Source organism: Danio rerio, chromosome 5 (assembly GCF_049306965.1).
Source record: "Danio rerio strain Tuebingen ecotype United States chromosome 5, GRCz12tu, whole genome shotgun sequence".
Classification (NCBI taxonomy): domain Eukaryota; kingdom Metazoa; phylum Chordata; class Actinopteri; order Cypriniformes; family Danionidae; genus Danio; species Danio rerio.
This window is the reverse complement of record NC_133180.1, coordinates 54980720-55000452: the sequence shown is the minus strand read 5'-3', so window position 1 is coordinate 55000452 and position 19733 is coordinate 54980720. Positions and strand designations below refer to the sequence as shown.

General features: G+C 33.1%; 2 protein-coding genes across 9 annotated transcripts in view; both read right to left on the bottom strand.

The window, feature by feature from the left end:
- The window catches only part of cert1a (ceramide transporter 1a), a 52608-nt gene extending 46796 nt beyond the window's left edge, over window positions 1-5812 (bottom strand). For both annotated transcript variants that reach the window (NM_001017914.4, NM_001281872.1), the window contains 2 exon segments: window positions 1827-1961; window positions 5669-5812. In NM_001017914.4, the coding sequence (NP_001017914.3) occupies window positions 1827-1961; window positions 5669-5755 (222 nt within the window). In that variant the 5' untranslated portion in view covers window positions 5756-5812.
- The window catches only part of arsk (arylsulfatase family, member K), a 183928-nt gene extending 164195 nt beyond the window's left edge, over window positions 1-19733 (bottom strand). The window contains exons 1-9 of one of the 7 annotated variants that reach the window (XR_012406016.1): window positions 19700-19733; window positions 19402-19570; window positions 19139-19268; window positions 18883-19042; window positions 16401-16683; window positions 14701-14872; window positions 14399-14623; window positions 11840-12055; window positions 8172-8500 (exon numbers count right to left, since the gene is read on the bottom strand). Coding sequence is in view for 4 of the 7 variants with exons in the window: in NM_001077157.1 (NP_001070625.1) it covers window positions 8226-8500; window positions 11840-12055; window positions 14399-14623; window positions 14701-14872; window positions 16401-16683; window positions 18883-19042; window positions 19139-19268; window positions 19402-19512 (1572 nt within the window). In the remaining 3 variants the exon portion in view is untranslated. Of the gene's footprint in view, window positions 1-7821; window positions 8501-11839; window positions 12428-13197; window positions 14624-14700; window positions 14873-16400; window positions 16684-18882; window positions 19043-19138; window positions 19269-19401 lie in introns of those variants that run through there. The other 6 variants (NM_001077157.1, XR_012406015.1, XM_021476254.3 and 3 more) reach the window with 6 other exon arrangements.

The following is a 19733-nucleotide window of genomic DNA, read 5'->3' as shown; positions in this document are numbered from 1 at the left end:
CATCATACATACGTCATCTTCTCATCAGTGACATGCATCTAAACAGTTACTGGGTCAATGTGTGTAAAGATTTTGGACGTTTTCTTGGACACTTAACGCTTCCCAACAGTTTGATGTGGCGATTTACCATCTATGTATGATTTGACAGGACTGATTTTGTTAATTTCTATAGACAATAAAAATAAAGTAGTGACTGGAGGTTGAAGGAAAATAGTAGAGTTAAAGTACAGATACTGAACTAAAAATTTACTAAAAAAAGGGAAAGTAAAAGTACACATTTATAAAACTACTCAGTAATTTACAATTCCAGAGAAAAACTACGCAATTACAGTAATTTGAGTATTTGTATTTAGCTACTTTACACCACTGAGTATGATTTTCCAAAAATATTATACTTCGCTACATTTGAAATCATATCAGTTACTGAGTAAAAAATACATATATACAAAAGCAATGCAAAAAAAAAAGCCCAGAAACCAAGTCACTGCAATAGCAGAGTGAGAAAAATAATCTGCAAATAAAATAGTTTGACAATTTACTGTTGCTGGAGTTGGATGTATTGCCGGATTTTAGAAAGTTTATCAGCAAAATGCCTGTTAACCCTAGCAATGACAAGGTAAGGTCCTGTATATGGCTCATTAATAATTTTAGCTATGTCTGTGCCCTTATAGGTGTAATATAGAACTTTATGATACAGAAAATAAATAAGTAACACGTGGAAAGCTTCGAATGCTTAGTATAAACATACCTCTGATCTGCTGTTTAATTTATTTATGTAATGTTGCACTTGTTAGACTATAAACACATGGGCAAAGCATTCAGTATAGCCTGAAATGATTGCATTGTATATAGTTGCCATAACAACTTCAAGGGATAGTAGATGTGAATTTGTTTATATTGTTAAATAGGATAATCTGTAAAAATATTTTAAATAATTAGGTGTTCTTTTGTTATTGGTCTTTAATTAAGATTGTTTATTCAAAGAAAACCAACTAATTAAAGATATCGCCTTGTCCCTTTTGAGAAATAGTTGCTCTCTACTCATCAGTACATTTTTAATAAGGTAATTTTTACTTTTACTTGAGTGGATTTATAGACCTGTAACTTTACTTTTAATTAAGTAAAGTTTTTTGGAAGTAACAATACTTTTACTTGAGTAGAAGATTTTATTACTCTTTCCACCTCTGGTAGTTAATAACAAAATATATACCACGTGACCTTGCATTGTTTACATGTCACTTCTCATGTGTGTTTGGTTGTAAGACGTAGTTTGTGGACCAAGACAAAGTTGTCGTCGATTCTTCCTATTCTGAAGTCATGCAGTGTGAAACCCCCTGCTGCAGATACATCTTGCAGTGTGAACACAGCAGCGACAGAACGCTAGCCCAGATAGTCAGACAGTGTGAAAACATCTGTGATGCCACTACTTTGAAAACCATGTATTCTGAACTCAGCATAAGGTCTATTGGCTGTTAAGGCTAAAAAAAAAAAAAAGTAGAGACGTGGTCATGCAGGATGTTTATTATGGATGATTTGTCTTTTCAAAGTACCCTTGTATTTTACAATCAACCTCACCTTCTTCTGTCCAACAGAATAGCCTGATTGAAACAATCAGGCTATTCAAGAGAAACCCCCAAAACAAGTAGGACAGCTTCCCGCTTACTACAGCAGATGGATAAACAGTACATCACGAGCAGGAAGCTTTACAGTTAAAATATTTTCACACTGTTCTTCATATCAACAACTGGCATCAGTGCGAAATCAAGATACCACAATCAAGAAAAGCTCTTGACAACCATACAGACAAATATAACAGGATGTCTTACTGTGATGACAGCCTTGCTGAGACAGATGGACCCTCTACAGCCGTACTCCTTCTCATCTGCTGATCTGTAGTAACTGAGAATATTGCCCTTCAGCGCAATCCAGCGGTCCTGCCAGCCATGAATGTAGTTTGTCCACTGGAGATGAACAAAGAGATAGTTTACTCATATCATGCTTTATATCATGTGGTTTACGCTTATCTCTCAAACCCTCAAACTTGTAGCAACTTAAAGATAAAACATTGCTGAAGGTTGAAGCTTTTAAAGTTCAACGGGAGACTTCACCTAGTAATTATTCAATTCTAGATGGGTTAGTTTAGTTTAAGTTCCATAACACAACTTATAGGAGTTGAATGCTCTTTCAAAAAACAAAAAAAACAAAGAGAGAGTTCATAAAAATGAATCTTTGTATATTGTAGTTAAAGGGATAGTACGCTCAAAAATGAACATTATTGACTCTCCCTTTACTTGTTTTAAACCTTTTCTGAGTTTCTTTCTTCTGTTGAACACAAATAAAGATATTATGAAGAAAGCTGTAAACCTGTAACCGTTGACTTCTATAGTATTTGTTTTTCAGATGTCAACTGTTATAGGTTTTCAGCTTTCTTCAACATATCTTCTTGTGTGTTCAACAGAAGAAAGAAAAGTATATAGGTTTGAAACCACTTGAGGGAGATTCAATACCGAGAAAATTGTCATTTTTGGGTAAACTATCCATTTAATTTTGGTCACTCTAAGACCATCCAAGATGTAGGTGACTTGGTGATTCATAAAAACTACTACAGTCACTCGAAGACCATCCAAAATGTGGGTGACTTTGAGATTTATAAAAACTACCATGGTCACTCTAAGACCATCCAAAATGTAGGGGACTTGGAGATTAATAAAATCTACCAGAACTTTGAGAGTAAAATAAAAAAGCATACAGGCAATACAAAATTTATATCAATCATAATTCCTCATAATACATTAAGATCTTCTGAAGTGAAATTCAATCCACCTTTGCATTTGTTAGTTTTCAAAACATAGATTATGCTCATGTGATCTTTCAAAGATTCCCAAAGTTTGATTAAAATGTTATTCATACTATTTATATTAGTTTAACAAAAAAGCCTCTGAGCTAATTGTATTTGCACGTTTCAGCAGTTTTCTGCTTCAGTGCTGTGGAGAATGTTAAAACTAGTCTAAAAGTCTTTAGGCTTTAAACTAGTTTAATAAGTGGTTAGTATTGGAGAGCTCTGTAATTAACTCAAGCATTTCTCAATGACTCCACAGAGCTGGTCAGTGTTCTTGTAAAGCACACTGCTGGTTCAACACCTTCCAGATCTTTTCTTTCAAATGCGGTTTTGTGTTTTGCATTTAGCGACGCATCTCATTTACAAATGAATATCACTGTTTATCAGCTTTACAAACTGGTAGAAGCAAATAAGTGTCCCCAAATAAAAATTTGTTGTACTGGCAGGAAAAAGGGTTAGCAAAAAAAAAAAAAAAAATAGAGCTACAGTGGTTTCCCCAGTAGCATTTCTTTCCATTTCTATTACTGAACTAAAGGTAAGATTAATAATATAGTAATTATTTGTGATAGATTTCCATCAATTGATGATTTTGTTCTACAACACATCGAATAAAAGCTGTTTATTTTTTTGAACATGTTAAATTCACAACTTTGGATGAAAACATCTAGGCCCTATACTAATAATATTTCCTATTCCTACCCTTTCCTATGGTGGCCTATAGAGCTTATCATGCTGCAATTTAAGAATACATGCAATTACAAAAAACACCAGAAAATTAGGAAAAGTGAGTTTTATCAGTTTGCAAATTCTCAAAACGCAAAAAAATAAATAAATAAAAAAGAGAGAGAACGCACTGCATTTTCTCACAAAACATGCAAAAGCATGGAACTACTGATTTATTGATTTATGTCAGCAACAATGGCTAAATTCATGGCATAAACAGTTCAAATTAATCATTCATACAATATATTATCAAAATTGAACTGACAAACAAAAAAAACATAAGCATTATAATTTTGTTCTAAGAGAAACTTTTTTAAACACATCTATTAATACATTTTCTGAATAAAAAAAAATACTTATTTTAAAATGGACATTCTATTAAAATGTTTTACATTCTTACATAAATCACAAATTGGTTTCCCTTACCCTTTCAGTAAACAAGAATGAGTTAGTCTTCTATTATTAATCTAACTTTTTGTTAATTTAACGCAATCAGATCTTGTTTCAAAATAATAACACATTCATTCTCAATTTAGTAGTAGGTTCAAATTTGATAGAAATATTTGTGTAAAAGAAAGCTTGTGCACTGTGGATTAAAGGGAATAACAAAGATAAATATTGTTAAACAATGCACATTTATTTTAAATCTTTAAAATTTTAAATTTAAAATATGATCCGGAGTCACATGTGTTCCTTTTGTTTTGCCTTCATTGGCTAGTTTTTTTTTTTTTTTACTTTTTAAAGTGATGGTAACCATAAGGGCTGCACGATACTTTAAAAATCTGACATTGCGATATATTATTTTCTGTGATATGAAAATAGTTTCTCCAGATGATTTAAACAGCCATTTGGAAAGATTGCATTCATTTAGATAGATTAGGATGATCAAATCTTTTCTATGCAGTGCATTTGCATAAATTGTAATAAATTACAAGCATGTGTAAATACAGAGCAAAGATAAACGTGAAATATTAATGCTTGATGGTTTGTAACAACAATCTAACACTATTCAGGTACAGAAATTAAACAATCAAACCTGAAATAACATGGTCATCATTGTAAAAAAAAAATAATAATGTTGTTATCTTTTGAGCTTTAATAAATAATTTAATCCTGCTATGTAACTATTGTGGATACACACATTGTGATCCCCATGCTCAATAAAATACACTGTGCAGACCTAGAAGCCTTTGACTTACATTTTATGAATCACCAAGGACCAACATTTTAAATAAAAACCTTAATATATGGTTTTATTATGTAAAGGGGTAAGTGTGAAAAGTGAGGGGGAATGCCTAAAAGTGTGTGTAAATAAACAGCAAATTGTCGTGCTTTGTTGAACTACAATATGCTTCAAAATAGCAAATAGATGCATTTTAATGACACACATGAGCTTGAATATACAATTTATAGTAGGATTATTAGGAAGGATATTTAGTTAAGTTTTGTAGTTGCATTCCAAAATGCCATTTGCATATTTTGAGATTCAAATAAAGAAACACATATAGTCTATACTTATATGACATTTTGATAAAGGCCATTCGTTTAAACACAACTCATTTAAATAAATAAATAAACCTTCAAAAAGTAAATTTGAAAAATAAATAAATAAAATAAAAAAACAATCATATACATGGATATTATATGAAAGAATGAAGCTATCAAATTGTAATGGTTTATTGTGAAAATTCTGTGAGGGCTTCTACTGTTTTTGATTTTTTCAGCTGTGAATCCATTCACATTTCTTGCCTCTGAAGTTTTAATAAAATACTAAAGCGAAAGCAAGGACATGTGAGACTCAAGGACCGCTCGAATTGAATCAGTTACGATTTGTTTTACATCAACAGTCACTATAGCTCACCTGCTTCACAGAAACGATTCTTTTCAGAAGTCATTTCATTTATCTTTCAGGCATCGCCCGTGTGTTTGATTGTATTGGTGCGGCATAAATGCGCAATCAAAAAACTTCCAGCTAGCTGCGACGCTTTAGCCACACATTAAACGAAAGTAAGTTAACTAACTTTAATATCTGCAACACAAAGTTTCACACTAGTAAACGTTGTAAAGGTGTATTGTTTTACAGTAGTCTCGTGTTTCTTAACTTACCTTACTGAGTTTGCCGCCGAGCTCGTCTAGCAGCTCAGACTCCGGGTCCAAATCCTCATCTGAACCCGAGGAACTGCAGTCTGACATCAGGAAAACTGAGGGGAAAACTCCGCGATAGTCGTGTTCCTAATATGTCTAGATCGTTTGGGAGTTTAGATATCCAAAACACTAACTCGAAAATCGCTCACGGTCTGATGTAAACAGTGCCAGGTGCGATAGCCCATCCTACTGCCGTATCAACATCTGATCAAACTAATGACGACATGCAGCGGAAAGTTCAGTGTATCGATCGAGTTTGTCGAAAGTCCACGTTTGATCTTACCTCCAAAACAATGACCAGTCACGTGACCTGTGCTGCGATTGTAGTAAAACCTCAACACTGCACGTCTCCTGCAAAATACAATGTTGTTTTGTGATTCCGTGGCTGTTGTCGCCTGCACGCACACACTTTTCAGGTTTATCTTCTGGGTTTTAAAGTTTGGGCTTTTCAATATCACCCCCTTTCGGTAGTTAGAAGAATTACATATCTTTATCACAATCTTCATCTAACCCTACATAGAATCTTCTTCTAACCATAATCCTAATCACCTCCACTTGTTGATCATCTTTAGGTTTGCATTAAATAAATAAATACATAAATAAATAAATAAATAAATAAATAAATGATAATAATAATAATAAAAGTAAATCTAAACATTTAAAAATAAGACATTATTATTATTATTCATAATAATAATAATAATAATAATAATAATAATAAAAGTAAATCTAAACATCTAAACATAAGACATTAATAGTAATAATATTAATAATAATAACAATATATATATTTTTTCAAATTTACCTCTTCTTTTTTATTTTTTACCAAACAATTAAAATTTAACAATTTACAAAAGCCAGGAGTTGATAACAAACAAGAAAAAGAAAAAAAAGTAAATGTTTGCATACATTAAATCACTTAACAGCTTTCTTATTTGTCAGATTATAATAAGTGTTTATATAAAGCTTAAATTCTGATTTCAAAATAATAAATAATAATCAATGTACTTGCTTTTGTGTACACTGAATCTTGCCAACAAAAGTAATAAATTGATCAAAAATACAATTAAATTGATCAAAAATTGTATAATGACCTGTTGAATGTAAGAAAACCAAATAAAACATTTTTAAAACAAAGTTGAAAACTGGGCATAACATTGATTCTAAATAATACTATTAGTAGTTGTCATAGCAGAAATAGCATTTATGAGCACTAAGAAAATTAAGGTAATTTTTTTGCACATTTTCTTTTATAATTTTGTATTTCCTTTTTATTTTGCAATAATAAAATAATTTTAGAATTTTGTATTTCATGTTTTTAATTTCATTTTGCCACAATAAAATAAAGTTTATTTTGTGTCTGGTCATATTTCATCCCAAAATAAAATAAACAACAATATTTTTTTTAAATAAAGAAAAGGAAAAAAATACATATATATATATATATATATATATATATATATATATATATATATATATATATATATATAAATCTCTCTTTCTCTCTCTCTCTATACAGTATATATATTCATTCATTCATTCATTTTCTTGTCGGCTTAGTCCCTTTATTAATCCGGGGTCGCCACAGCAGAATGAACCGCCAACTTATCCAGCAAGTTTTTACGCAGCGGATGCCCTTCCAGCCTCAACCCATCTCTGGGAAATATATATATATATATATATATATATATATATATATATATATATATATATATATATATATATATATATATATATATATATATATATAAATCTCTCTCTCTCTCTCTCTATACAGTGTATGTATATATATATATATATATATATATATATATATATATATATATATATATATATATATATATATATATATATATATATATATATATGCACAAAGAAAATTAAGCCTATTTTGCATCATTTATATTCACAATTTATTAGTCAAATTACATTATTAAATTTTTTATGTATTTTTTATTTTATTTATTTGTAGTGTACAGTATTTTTCATAGTACTGTAATTTTTCTAGTTTCTAAGTGTTTTCAGCATTTTGTCAACCTCTGCTGCTTTTAAAATTCATGAATTTATCTCTGTTGACTTGATACTTAAGATATAAAATAACTGTAAAAGACTAATTGTTCTAAGGGTTGAGCATTTATTTAAATAATTAAATTAATATCTTTAAAAACATGATAAATCACATCTTGAAATGTAATTTCACAAGTAAAGCACAACTAATTAAGCAACCACAGACATTATCCTAAGCCTTATGTAATGCAAACTGTGCTTCAAGTACACTGTCTGGGTAGCAAACCAGACCACAGTGAATATTTGTTTACATGGATATTAGTAATGGAATGATTTGCCTTTACCTGAATAAGACAATAATATGATTAAGGTGTTTACAAGTGTTGCTTTTTGAATGTTCCTTTCATGATCTCATGTTATAGCACTTAATTTGATTAATGACATTGCATCATCACACTATCCGCATTTCCTCCGGAATTTCATGTAAAACGAAAAGACAGAAACCGGATGGTCAGTCCAACCCTAACAGCCACTCATCAATATCTCTCTCATAAGACTTGGCATCTTTTTTCCAGTCAACATGCCATCGTAGGCTGGCTATGACCTGAGAGTAACTGTCCCCCAGACTTTGCTTCCATTCCAGAAACTGCTGCTTGTTGTAGCGGTGAACAGATTTTGAAACACTGGGGTAATCCACAATGGATCGTAGCAACTTGTCCAAATCCTGACAAACATCAGGGAATTGTGATGCAATGTTTCTCAATTCTGACTCATCTTTGGACAAGTCTGTTGGAGAGAAAATGCAAAGTCAATAAATTAGGACAGTTGTGATATAAGAAAAGATTATTAGCCCTCTGGCAATTGTTTTATTCTTTTTCAAATATTTCTTAAATGATGTTTAACACAGCAAGGAAATTTTCCACTATTTCTTATAATAATTTTTCTTCTAGAAAAGTCTTATTTGTTTTATTTTTAATTAGAATAAAAGCAGTTTAAAATTTATATATATTTTACTTAATATCATTAGCCCCCTTAAGATAAAATCTTAACATATAAACCACTATTGTCCAATGACTTCCCTAATTAACCTAGTTAAGCCTTTAAATCAAACTTTAAGCTGATTACTAGTATCTTGCAAAAATTTCTGGTAAAATATTAAGTACTGTCATCATGGCAAAAACAAAGTAAATTAACTATTAGAAGTTAGTTATTAAAGGGGACCTACTATGCAAAAATCACTTTTATAAGGAGTTTAAACACAGTTGTGTGGTAACAGTCATTGAATATATCAGGCCACAATGGAAAATATTCACTAATTCTATTGTTTATAATCACACTTGATAAAAACAGTCTGCAGAAACACTTTGATTGACATTCTCCTTTTGTAGGTGTCATTAGACACCCTGCCCACTAGTGACTAGTATCTCTATCTCATTAGCATAAACAGTTCTGATTCAGAAACAGCTGTCGGCTATTAGAGTTTGAATCTGCCACTATGCTGACACATAGGCATTTTTAGCTCTGCCTTATTTTGAAATAAGCACAATCTCATTTGAATTTAAAGGGGTGGCCCAGAATATATTTTTAAAGCTCGGTTGTGTTTATAAGATGCAAAGCAATGTGTGCTTATGCTTCATTTATATAAAAAAAATCATGTTTTTTTTCATGTATCTTTAATACAGCTACTCAGCTAACATAAAAACATGTATATTTCCTAGTTCCTCTAAAGGCCCACTGATTAGTCACGGCTCCACGTCACCAGAAAAAGCGTCACGCCTTTACTAGTCAGGGTAGCTGTTATCATATCACTGATATGCCATATCAGTTTGAGCCTGAATCAGAAAGAAAATGAAGAGGACAAAGATGAAACTCACACTGCCCTCTAAAATAAAAGTGTCTTTCACATATAATCGGGTTATAGTCATTTCTAAGTAATATGAAACGCATATCTGTCACATATCTTTTGCGAGTTCAATATTTGAGAAGTAGAATGCAGAGAAAGCCTCTGCATAAAGATACACAGCAGCGCTAGAAAAGATTGTGAGTGTTTACAGCGGTTTGATGGATAAATATGAATCAATAGACAAATTACCAGTTTGTAAACATTCAGGATGTGCGTGCATGGAGGTTGCAGAAAAAAAATAAATAAATAAAAAACTGGAGCGCTAGCATTTACAGTGACATCCGATGCGGTTCAGAGTTTGTTGTTGTTGTTGTTGTAAAGAGATAAGTTATATTGATTACATATTATATATATTATTTGCATAATGCTTTCAGCGTATTATAACAGCTTGTCACCCAGTGATAAGCACAGTTATTTGACAAAATTAACAGTAAAGTGAGCGGCGTTCATCTGACAGGTCCATTTGCAATAGCACCCTCCCAATAGATATTGGATAAGACGAAATGGCCAAGCATCCAGCCCAAAATATACAACTATCTCATTGACACTCCAAGTGTTTTTACAAGAGAGAAGTTAAAAGCCTACAAGTCTTTGTATGCCAACAATTTTGTTCTGTGTGGACATGTGCAAGAAATAATGCTATATGATTATTACCAGATTTAAAACTATGTTGTGCTAAAAACCGAGGTTCTGCCTTGCCAAATTCAAGGAAAGAAAATGGAACGAGTAATCATCAGCAAACAAAACAATGCATTTTGAGGGCGAACTGCACCTGTACGGCAGGGTATGTGAATTTAGATTTTTACATTTCATTCTAAGCATTCGGTGTCCGCAGTTTAATTCACCATATTTAACTGTTTTTGCTGAAATCATTGCTGCAACAAAACAGGTAATGTGTATGATTCAGCATTGCATGCAGACTGCAGAGTCGAGCATTTTTAATTAAGTCCTCACTCCATTCAGCTCTTCTGATGGCTGTCAGGCAAAGATGTCTGCGGTTGGCATAAAAAGCAGTATAGTGTATGGTAAAATGTAGGTTTTCTATTTTTAGACTTTCGATTTTGACATCCTACCGCACAACACAACATGTTTGCTATTGTAACCGGTCTTATTTTGCAACTGGTATGCACGGTTGAACCCATGTGACGTAGGTTGGTAATTCCCCTACAGCCTACTTGTTAACAGTGCCAAACAGCATTTCACATTGTTTGCATCTTTGTTTATATCCTTGCTACAACATACCGTTAGCGCTAGAAACTATGCATGTAGTTGATCAATTTTAACATATAAAAATACTTACAGGTTGTGGCTTACAATCCACAGCTTATTTACTATGGTTGGAGCTGCTCCTCCTTTAAGGAGTTTTAGCTGAATCCAGCACTAAACTGGGAGAGATTCTGGAAGCTGTCCTTTGTCAAATGCTAGAGCTATATATATTTTTTAAATTCTCTGGAACATAATTAATAAGCACTAAATTGTAAGCACTTTTCTCTTTGTGTCGTGTCCTTTAGAAGCCCAAATACAGAAACAATACAAGCTCTGTGGAAATAGCAGCATTTGGATGGCATTTTAGCTTTCTCCGCTATAAGATTACAGAACCTCTGACCACGCCCCTTCACTGCTCAGGGGGGATTGCGCATGGTGATTGCGCGTAATCTGAAGCATTTGTGATCTCACTAACCAGGTTGTATTTTTTTTGTAGACCCAAACTCGCTGTAGGCTTTGCTAAGCTAACTCTGTAAAAGCCAATGTCTCCCTTTGCATTAAACTTTAAGTTTTGAGTTTATTACATTCAAAGATGGTGTTTATGTCCACACAGCTACATTACACATCAACTAAAGTTTAAAAAATATGATATCATAGTGGACCACCTCTTTAAAGTGACAGTCCCCAAAACAGCACAATTTGGATCAAAGCCTAAAAGGGACAGTCTCAAAGAGTTATAAAACATTATTTGTCAGGTATTTTGAGCTAAAACTTCACATACACACACTCTAGGGACATCTTATTTTACATCTTGTAAACAGGGGCATAATAAGTCCCCTTTAAAACTATTGCATTTAAAAAAAAATGTGTTGAAAAACATCTCTGCATTAAACAGCACTTGGGAAATCTTAAAAAAAGGGCTAAAAGTTTGGACTTCATCTGTATAAATCATAACACGGACATCAGATCCTTGTTGAGCACAATATTATGAGCTAATTTCAGCAGATGAAACTCACTGAAGAGCTGAGGAGGAACGTTCAAGCCATCTGCATATGCGATATACTTCCACTCAGCAATTCTCAGCATATAAGTGGAGGTGTTGGCATTGCAACCATGATATTCACTGAACGCCCAGGCAGGATGAGGCTCAGCTGAATGAATGCTGACTCGAGATATCAGAGGGATCAGCGAGTGACCACTGAGGCCCCCTGTCTGTGGAACACCAGCAAGATCTAACAAAAACACACAAAGCAGATGGAAACAGATGATATTGCCAGGTCATAATTCATAAAAACAAACAAATAATTGCATAAAAAAATAAAAAGGATTTTGAAAAGTTTTTATTCAGACCTTTTTGAGAGCATAATGTTGATAAAATTGTATAATTTCTTATAGCTCTGTGAACAAAATAAAAAGTGTTGTTTCATGTTATGCTCTATCATTTTTTTTTGCGGTGTCACAAAATACGTTGTTTAGGTGAATACTTTTTTATGATTTACATGAGCGAAAAAACACCATTACGAGAATGCAGACAGAAACATTAATAACCGCATTGAGAAAGTTGCAATCTTGAAAATGCAGTTTACATTTTGCATTTTATTTAGCTTTTTTGTTTTCAAGTTGCACCTTTATGCATTCATTTTTGAAAACGGTTTTATGTTTCATTCAAATGCATTTTATATTTCTACATTTTCAGACAAACATTTGGCCTGAAGTTCTAAACTAATGGAGAAATATGATTACATGTAGGAGTATATTTCTGAGTATATACTTTAAAATATGAAAAAGAAAGTCCTTTACTCATGGTCAATATATATATAAACTAATAACTGATTGACTGTACAGAAATTGTACTATATCATGATATTTATCGGTATTATTTATCGATTAATTTCAATTTTCTTGTTTAAATCCTTGCAAATAGTTTGTTTTTGAGCAGCATTTTTGTCAGTGTTTGTTTTGTGTAAGAGTATAATAGTTATACAATTTGGCTGAATTTTAAAATTTTGGTCAAAATCTTTTTTACCCATCATTTTCCTTTGGAACATCAGCTCTGATTAGTGGGATTCGAGTAAAAAAACGCATTTGCAGTGACTTGCAAAAGTGTTCATACTACTTAATTTTTTGAGGCATTAAAAAGAGCTCAGGTTTCCATTTCAGATTATTCAGTTTCCCTAAATAATCTTTGATATGTTTTGCCACTTTGATGTGACTAAATTGTTGGCAATTCGGTTTCCCCCACAGTCCAAACATATATACTGTAAGTGAATTGAATCAACTAAATCGGCCATAGTGTATGTGTGTGTGAACGTGAGGGTGTATGGGTGTTTCCCAGTACTAAGTTCAAGCTGAAAGGCCATCCACTGTATAAAACATATGCTGGAGAAGTTGGCGGTTCATTCCACTGTCATTCCTGATGAATAAAGACACTAAGCCGAAGGAAAATTAAAGAATGAATTAAGATTTGGAAAGGCACACACCAAAGTACAGGTAAAATCTGTATCGTCTAAAAAAAAAACATTCAGTCATAGAACCAGCCTGCAATGCAGAGGAATCTGTTAAGAAACTGATTTTGGGAATAGGAAGTACTAGAACAACCACTTCCTGGCAAACTGGCTAAGCTCCATGATCATATTAGAAAATGAGGGAAAATCACTGCAATGCTTCAATAATCTTGGTTTTATGTCAGAGTGAACAGATTCAAATCCCCTCCTCAGTGAGTGAAAACCTGCTTGAAATTTTGAGAAAGAAAGAAAAAGCACCTAGCCGAGAGAATCTTTTGTTACAGTGCAGGTGTGGCTTAGTAAATTTGTTTTCCTGGTCCTGGCAGGAATTGAAGATAGGCGGAGTGAACGAACCTCACTCTCCATCTTCGATACTTCTCTGAGGTGCTGCTGAGTTGCTCCAAGGGTGCAGGAAGCAATAGCTGCCCACTGCTCTCAGAATGTGTTCACTGTGTGTTTGCTTTCACTCCTCACTTAAAATGTGTGCACTTGCATGTGTAAAAACAAACGACCATTTTAAGTGTGGGTAAAAAACACACTTGACAAAGGCTCATTAAACACTGGCATGTAAAAATGGGTAATATAATCTGTAATATTATAATCAGGGTGCTGTTCACTACAGGCAGTATGATGTATTGCTATTAGCGTCATCAGCCCAAAGTAAAAGTGCATCTGATACAGAGGGCATTGGTAAAAAAATTGATTTTCACAGCTTTTTTGGTGTATAAAAAGTGTTCTTAGAGCTTCATGTGATTATAGTTCAACTACTGAAGTCTGAAGTTTCCTTTTCTGGACTTTTCAGGTCCATTTAAGTCTGAGGAAAGATCAGGCAAACTCTTTGATTTCATCTAAAGTATCCTAATTTGTGTGGCAAAGATGAACTAATTTTCTCATGAGTTTGGAACGACATGAGGGTGCGTATTTAATAACAGAATTTTCATTTTTGAGTGAACTAACCCTTTAAACAAAAACTTTATGGGAAAAAAAATCACATGGGAAACCATCACTGCTGAAAAATGTCACATATATACCAATATATTATATTAATACTAGTACTAATGTCACTCTTACCAAGCACAGTAGGATATATATCTACCAGTGACACCGGTAGACTGACCTCAAAGCCAGACTTCACTCCTGGGCCCATTATAAGTAGAGGAACATGAGAGCTGCCCTCAAACATGGACATCTTATAAAACTGCCTGTGTTCCATGGCTAGATCGCCGTGATCTGACGTGAAAAGAACGACTGTCTTGTTCAGCGAGCCAGTGTCTCTGAGAGCCGCCATTACTTCACCTGCAGACACACAATGATTGTACGTCATCACATCAAACTCAGACAAAACAGCACTTAGACATGCTCTGGCTGCTCACCCAACATGCCGTCTGTTTCAGCACACATCGCATAATAAAAGGCTCTTATGTTTCTGATCTCTTCTTCTGTGAAGTGGCCACTGCAATTTTTAGTGACGGTTGAGTAGTAATCCACAGGGTGCATATCTTTAAACCGCAGCCACTTTGGAACAGACACTTGATTGTAAGAAACCTTTGAGAGAAAGTGAGATATTAGTGAAGACACTGGAATTAATTCAAGTATGTAATAAAAATGATGAATCATCCCCTTTCTCACAATCTCAAGTTAACATTTCACAATACCATCTTTTCTTCTCAGAACACTAAGTTAAGATTTTGCAATCTTTTGCTAAGAATTTCAAACTATAGATTTAAAAATTAACATCTCACAATTCTGAAAATTTGATTAAAGACTTTAAACTGTAATAAAGAAAGTCATCATTCTTAAAAGATTGTGAGATGTAAACTTAAAGAGGTAATGTAAGTTGAAATCCCATTTTTAAAGATCCTTTAAAAAATGGACTTCAATAAACCAGGTGGACAAAATCAGTGATAATTAACAACACAATATATAAATATAATATACATAGTTTTATTTCAGTGTTAATTTAATACTATTTCAGCATATATATTTAAAACTAATACATTTATAACTAATACAATTAGCTTTATTTATTTATTTATTTATTTATTTTAGTATAGGGCTTTTTTGTCCAATTGTATTAGTTTTTAAAATATTTGTCACTCTTATTTCATTTTATTTAATTTCATTTCTGTAACACTAGTGCTCCACATTTTTCAGTTAGTTGCCAAGATTGCGAAGATAGTTGCAACATTTCTAATATGTATAATTTATGGTTTAAATTTCTCATCTAATATTTATGTTTTACTTTATTCCAACTTTATTACACTTAATGAAAAATAGTTGTTAATTAAAAACAGCAAAAATGTAGAAAAATGCCACACAAATAATAAAGTGTAAAATAAGAGTGATTTAATAACTAGATTACGGGATGGTTTTATCTCAAACATAAATCTGATATATTGCCATATATATGAACATATTTGTAATTCCAATGGTTGAAAAAAAAAGCATAGGTAAATCATAATGATTGCTACATTTTGAAATACAGTATATGCTGGATATATGCTACATAAAATATACATGTGAAATCCAGACATGAACTTGTATGTCATATATGTAGTTTGCACATATTGCAATGTATCAAATTTCTTTATGGCATTCCTGCTTGCCCATTTGTGGAAATGTTAAAATAATAATCCACAAAACAGATTGTTCAACAACAAAGTTGACAGTGTGTTTTACTCCTTCAGATTCTTTAGATTCAAATATAATGTTTCAAAGCACAGGTGTCAAACTCAGTTTCTGGAGGGCCGCAGCTCTGCACAGTTAAGTTTAAACCCTTATTAAACACCTGATCAAACTAATTGAGTCCTATATCTAAGAAGGTCAACAGGTACCAGTGGGTGTTTGCTTACCAATCTTTTTCAAAATATCTTCAGTATTTGAAACTTTATAATAAAGATAGAACTTTTATTTGTGGGTGAGCTATGCCTTCACCGTAAAAAAATGACAAATTTCAAATTGTAAGGCAATGTGCTTCAGTTAACCACCGTACTTAAGTTGCCTTACAATTTGACATTGAGTAAACTTTTTTATTTTAACAGTGCTTAATTCTACTATAGGAAGAGCAACCTGCCTTGTTTAGCCAATACGGGGAGGTTCGGAAAGTAGAGCCTCCTGCTGTGGGTCCCAGTGAGTCGGTGCGGTATGGATGGGGAAGATTCAGCCCCAGGTACAGTGCAAACGGCTGCGTGAGAGATGCTGTAGTGTTTCGTATCCACTGGACAGCAGCATCAGTGATGGTCCAGTCTTTAATCATCACCCTCTTTGTGGACGCATCACCCACAAGATCTGTGACCGGACGGCCCTCCTGTCTCAGCAGGAAAGGAACATCCCTGGTCCAGGCCTCCACTCGATTACTGAAAGAGTTTCAGGAGATTCAAGAGTGTCAAGATACTTTTTTCGACGGTTGCCTAATACAATAATGTTCTACCAGTTATTTATTTATATGTACGGTTATGTATTTATAAAATTTTATTTCACTGAATTTAATCATTTAACTGTGACCTATGTTTTTATCTAAAGCGACATCCAATCCAGAAGGGGGAATTATGTGTTTTTGTTTCTTGAAAACGGAAAATAAAAAAATGGATTGTTAGTGTTAGATCAAAGTTGACAAAACAGAGAAAAGGGGGGCATGATGGCATCAATAAGTGGTTAGCAGCATTGCTGTTTTACAAGAAAAACACGTTCGAGTCTCGGCTGGACCAGGAGGCCCTTCTTTGTGAAGTTTGCATGCTCTTTCTTGCAAGTTTCCTCCGGGTGCTCTGGTTTTCCCCACAGTTCAAAGACATTTGGACTATGTTAAAGATTTAAAGAACAGTAAAATATAAAAGGATTAGAGCTAAATCACATTCGACAGCTGCACCATCAGCACTGGTGGCCACCAGGGATGTGTTCTTTCCCCACTGCTTGTCTCCCTGTTCACCAACGACAGCATCGCAAAAGATCCCACTATCAAGCTCCTAAAGTTTGAGGACGACACTACTATTAACAGCCTCATCCGAAACGGTGACGAGCCTGCAAACAGACAGGAGGTGGAGCAGCTGGCTTTATGATGCAGATAAACACGCTGAACACGCTCAAAACAGTGGAGATGATGATGGACTTTAGGAGAAGCCCCCCTGCACTCCCCCCACTCATGAACAATGAACAACCTTTTTTTGGAAGAATGACTTACTGTCATTGTACATGCTCATTGACTACAGTAAAGACATTTATAATGTTACAAAAGATTTCCATCTCATATGAATTTTGTTCTTTTGAACTTTCTATCCATTAAAGATGAATAAATCAATATGTGTCAAATATATAAAATAATGTTATGTATCACAACACTTTTTAACATTGATATAAAATAAATTAAAGTTTCCACAGCAAATGATCATATTACAGCTATTTCCCAAGGATTGTGTGACACTAAATTCTGCTTTGCCATCACAGAAATAAATGCACTGCAAAAAATGCTTTTCTTGCTTGGAGTTTTTGTCTTGTTCTAGTCCTAATATATTAAAAAATTCTTAAATCAGGAGGTATTATATTATTGTCTTATTTTCAGAAACATGTAGTCAAAATCTAGTGAGTATTTCTTTAAACCAAGCAAAATAATCTTGTTTTCACTTTGACAAAATATTATTTTTATAGGAAAATACGAAAGATACGAAATAAGACAGTAAGATTTTTTTGCATTGTGTTTATAACTTTGTTGTAACATGTTCTACTCATCAACCACACTGCTTATCTAGAAAATGCTTATAGATTCTTGGACTAAAAACAAGACAAAAATCCAAGTAAGAAAAACATTTATTTTGCAGTGTGACATATTACATTAAATCAACAGAAAAGAAAAAACCTTTAACAACAATACTTTAACTTTTTCTTCTGATAAAATAAATGTAGCCTTTAGGATAAGAGACATCTATGTATGTATGTGTGTGTGAGAGAGAGAAAGTTAAAGGGATAGTTCACCAAAAAAAAAAGTTCTGCCATCATTTACTCATCCTCAACTTGAACCAAACCTGTTTAAGTTTCTTTCATCTGTTGAACACAAAGGAAGATATACTGAAAAATGTCGGAAGAAAAACAACCATTGATGTTCTTTGTATTTTTGTTCATACATTGTAAAAAGAAAAAAAAATGCTGGGTTTCACACACAATTGACATAACACTAATCGATTAAATTAAATATATATATATATATATATATATATATATATATATATATATATATATATATATATATATATATATATATATATATATATATATGTTTATTTATTTATTATTATTTTTTTACTAATTTAAGTGGATTGAACATAAAAGTTCTTTAAAAAAAATTTTAAGTGTAAATGTAAATAAATTGTGTTTAAACTCATTTTAAATAAGTAGACAACAAATTCATTAAGTCACCATTTCCCTATTTCAGAATATATTGCTTTGTTTAACAGAAGAAACACTTTTAAACCACTTGAGTGTGAGTAAATGTTGAGGAAGTTTTTATTTTTAAGGACATGCTGAACTATCCCTTTAACATATATTCAGATCCACATAAACGTCACCTGACAGAGTGATGGCCAGAGGTGTAGTCTAGTTTCCCCATGCTATGAGTGTGGTAACCACTCTTTCTTAAGTCGTCCATCCATGTTGTGGCATTGGGATGAAGACATTTATTGTTGTTCCAGGACTGTGTCAAATGCACAAACTGTCCACTCCACATGGCTGCCAACACAGAAGTACATAAACGTGATTATCTGATGATTAATCCTGTTTTGTATGTAGTTACACAAACATTACTATACACAGGCAGCGTATTACCTGCCCTGGACGGACAGCAGATGGGTGAATTTGTGTATGAGTTCAGAAAAACAGAACCCAATTCCCTCATATAGTTGATGTAAGGGAGTTGTACAACTTTATTGCCTGGTTGAAAGGTTAACCTACCATCCTACACAAACAGGAAAACAAACATACTGAAATAACTTTAAACAAGTTACATTCTGCTTATTAGTTAGGCAGCTCTCTGTTGAAACACAGCCAGAATTTCAGTTTTATTATAACTTATAAATCGAGAGACTTACGAAGGCGTCAGACATGATCATGACTATGTTTGGTCTGTCATGTGATGTCCAGTTCAGATACATGCAGTAAGCGTTCACGTTAAAAATCAAGAGCACAAACACACGGAGCATGTTTGTGCATCCAAACGCTAGCAGCCTTAAAAACTACTTATAACGATGAAGTTTTCAGCTGTGAAAGCGAGAAACGGTCATGTTAGTGTTATTACCGCACATTAAACATGACAGAAGGACGAGCTTACTTGAATCATTTAAAATAGTTATTCTTAAAAACTTTGCAAGTTCTGCTTTATACAGTCACCTCATGTTTTCCTTTTCCGTAAACAATCAGATAC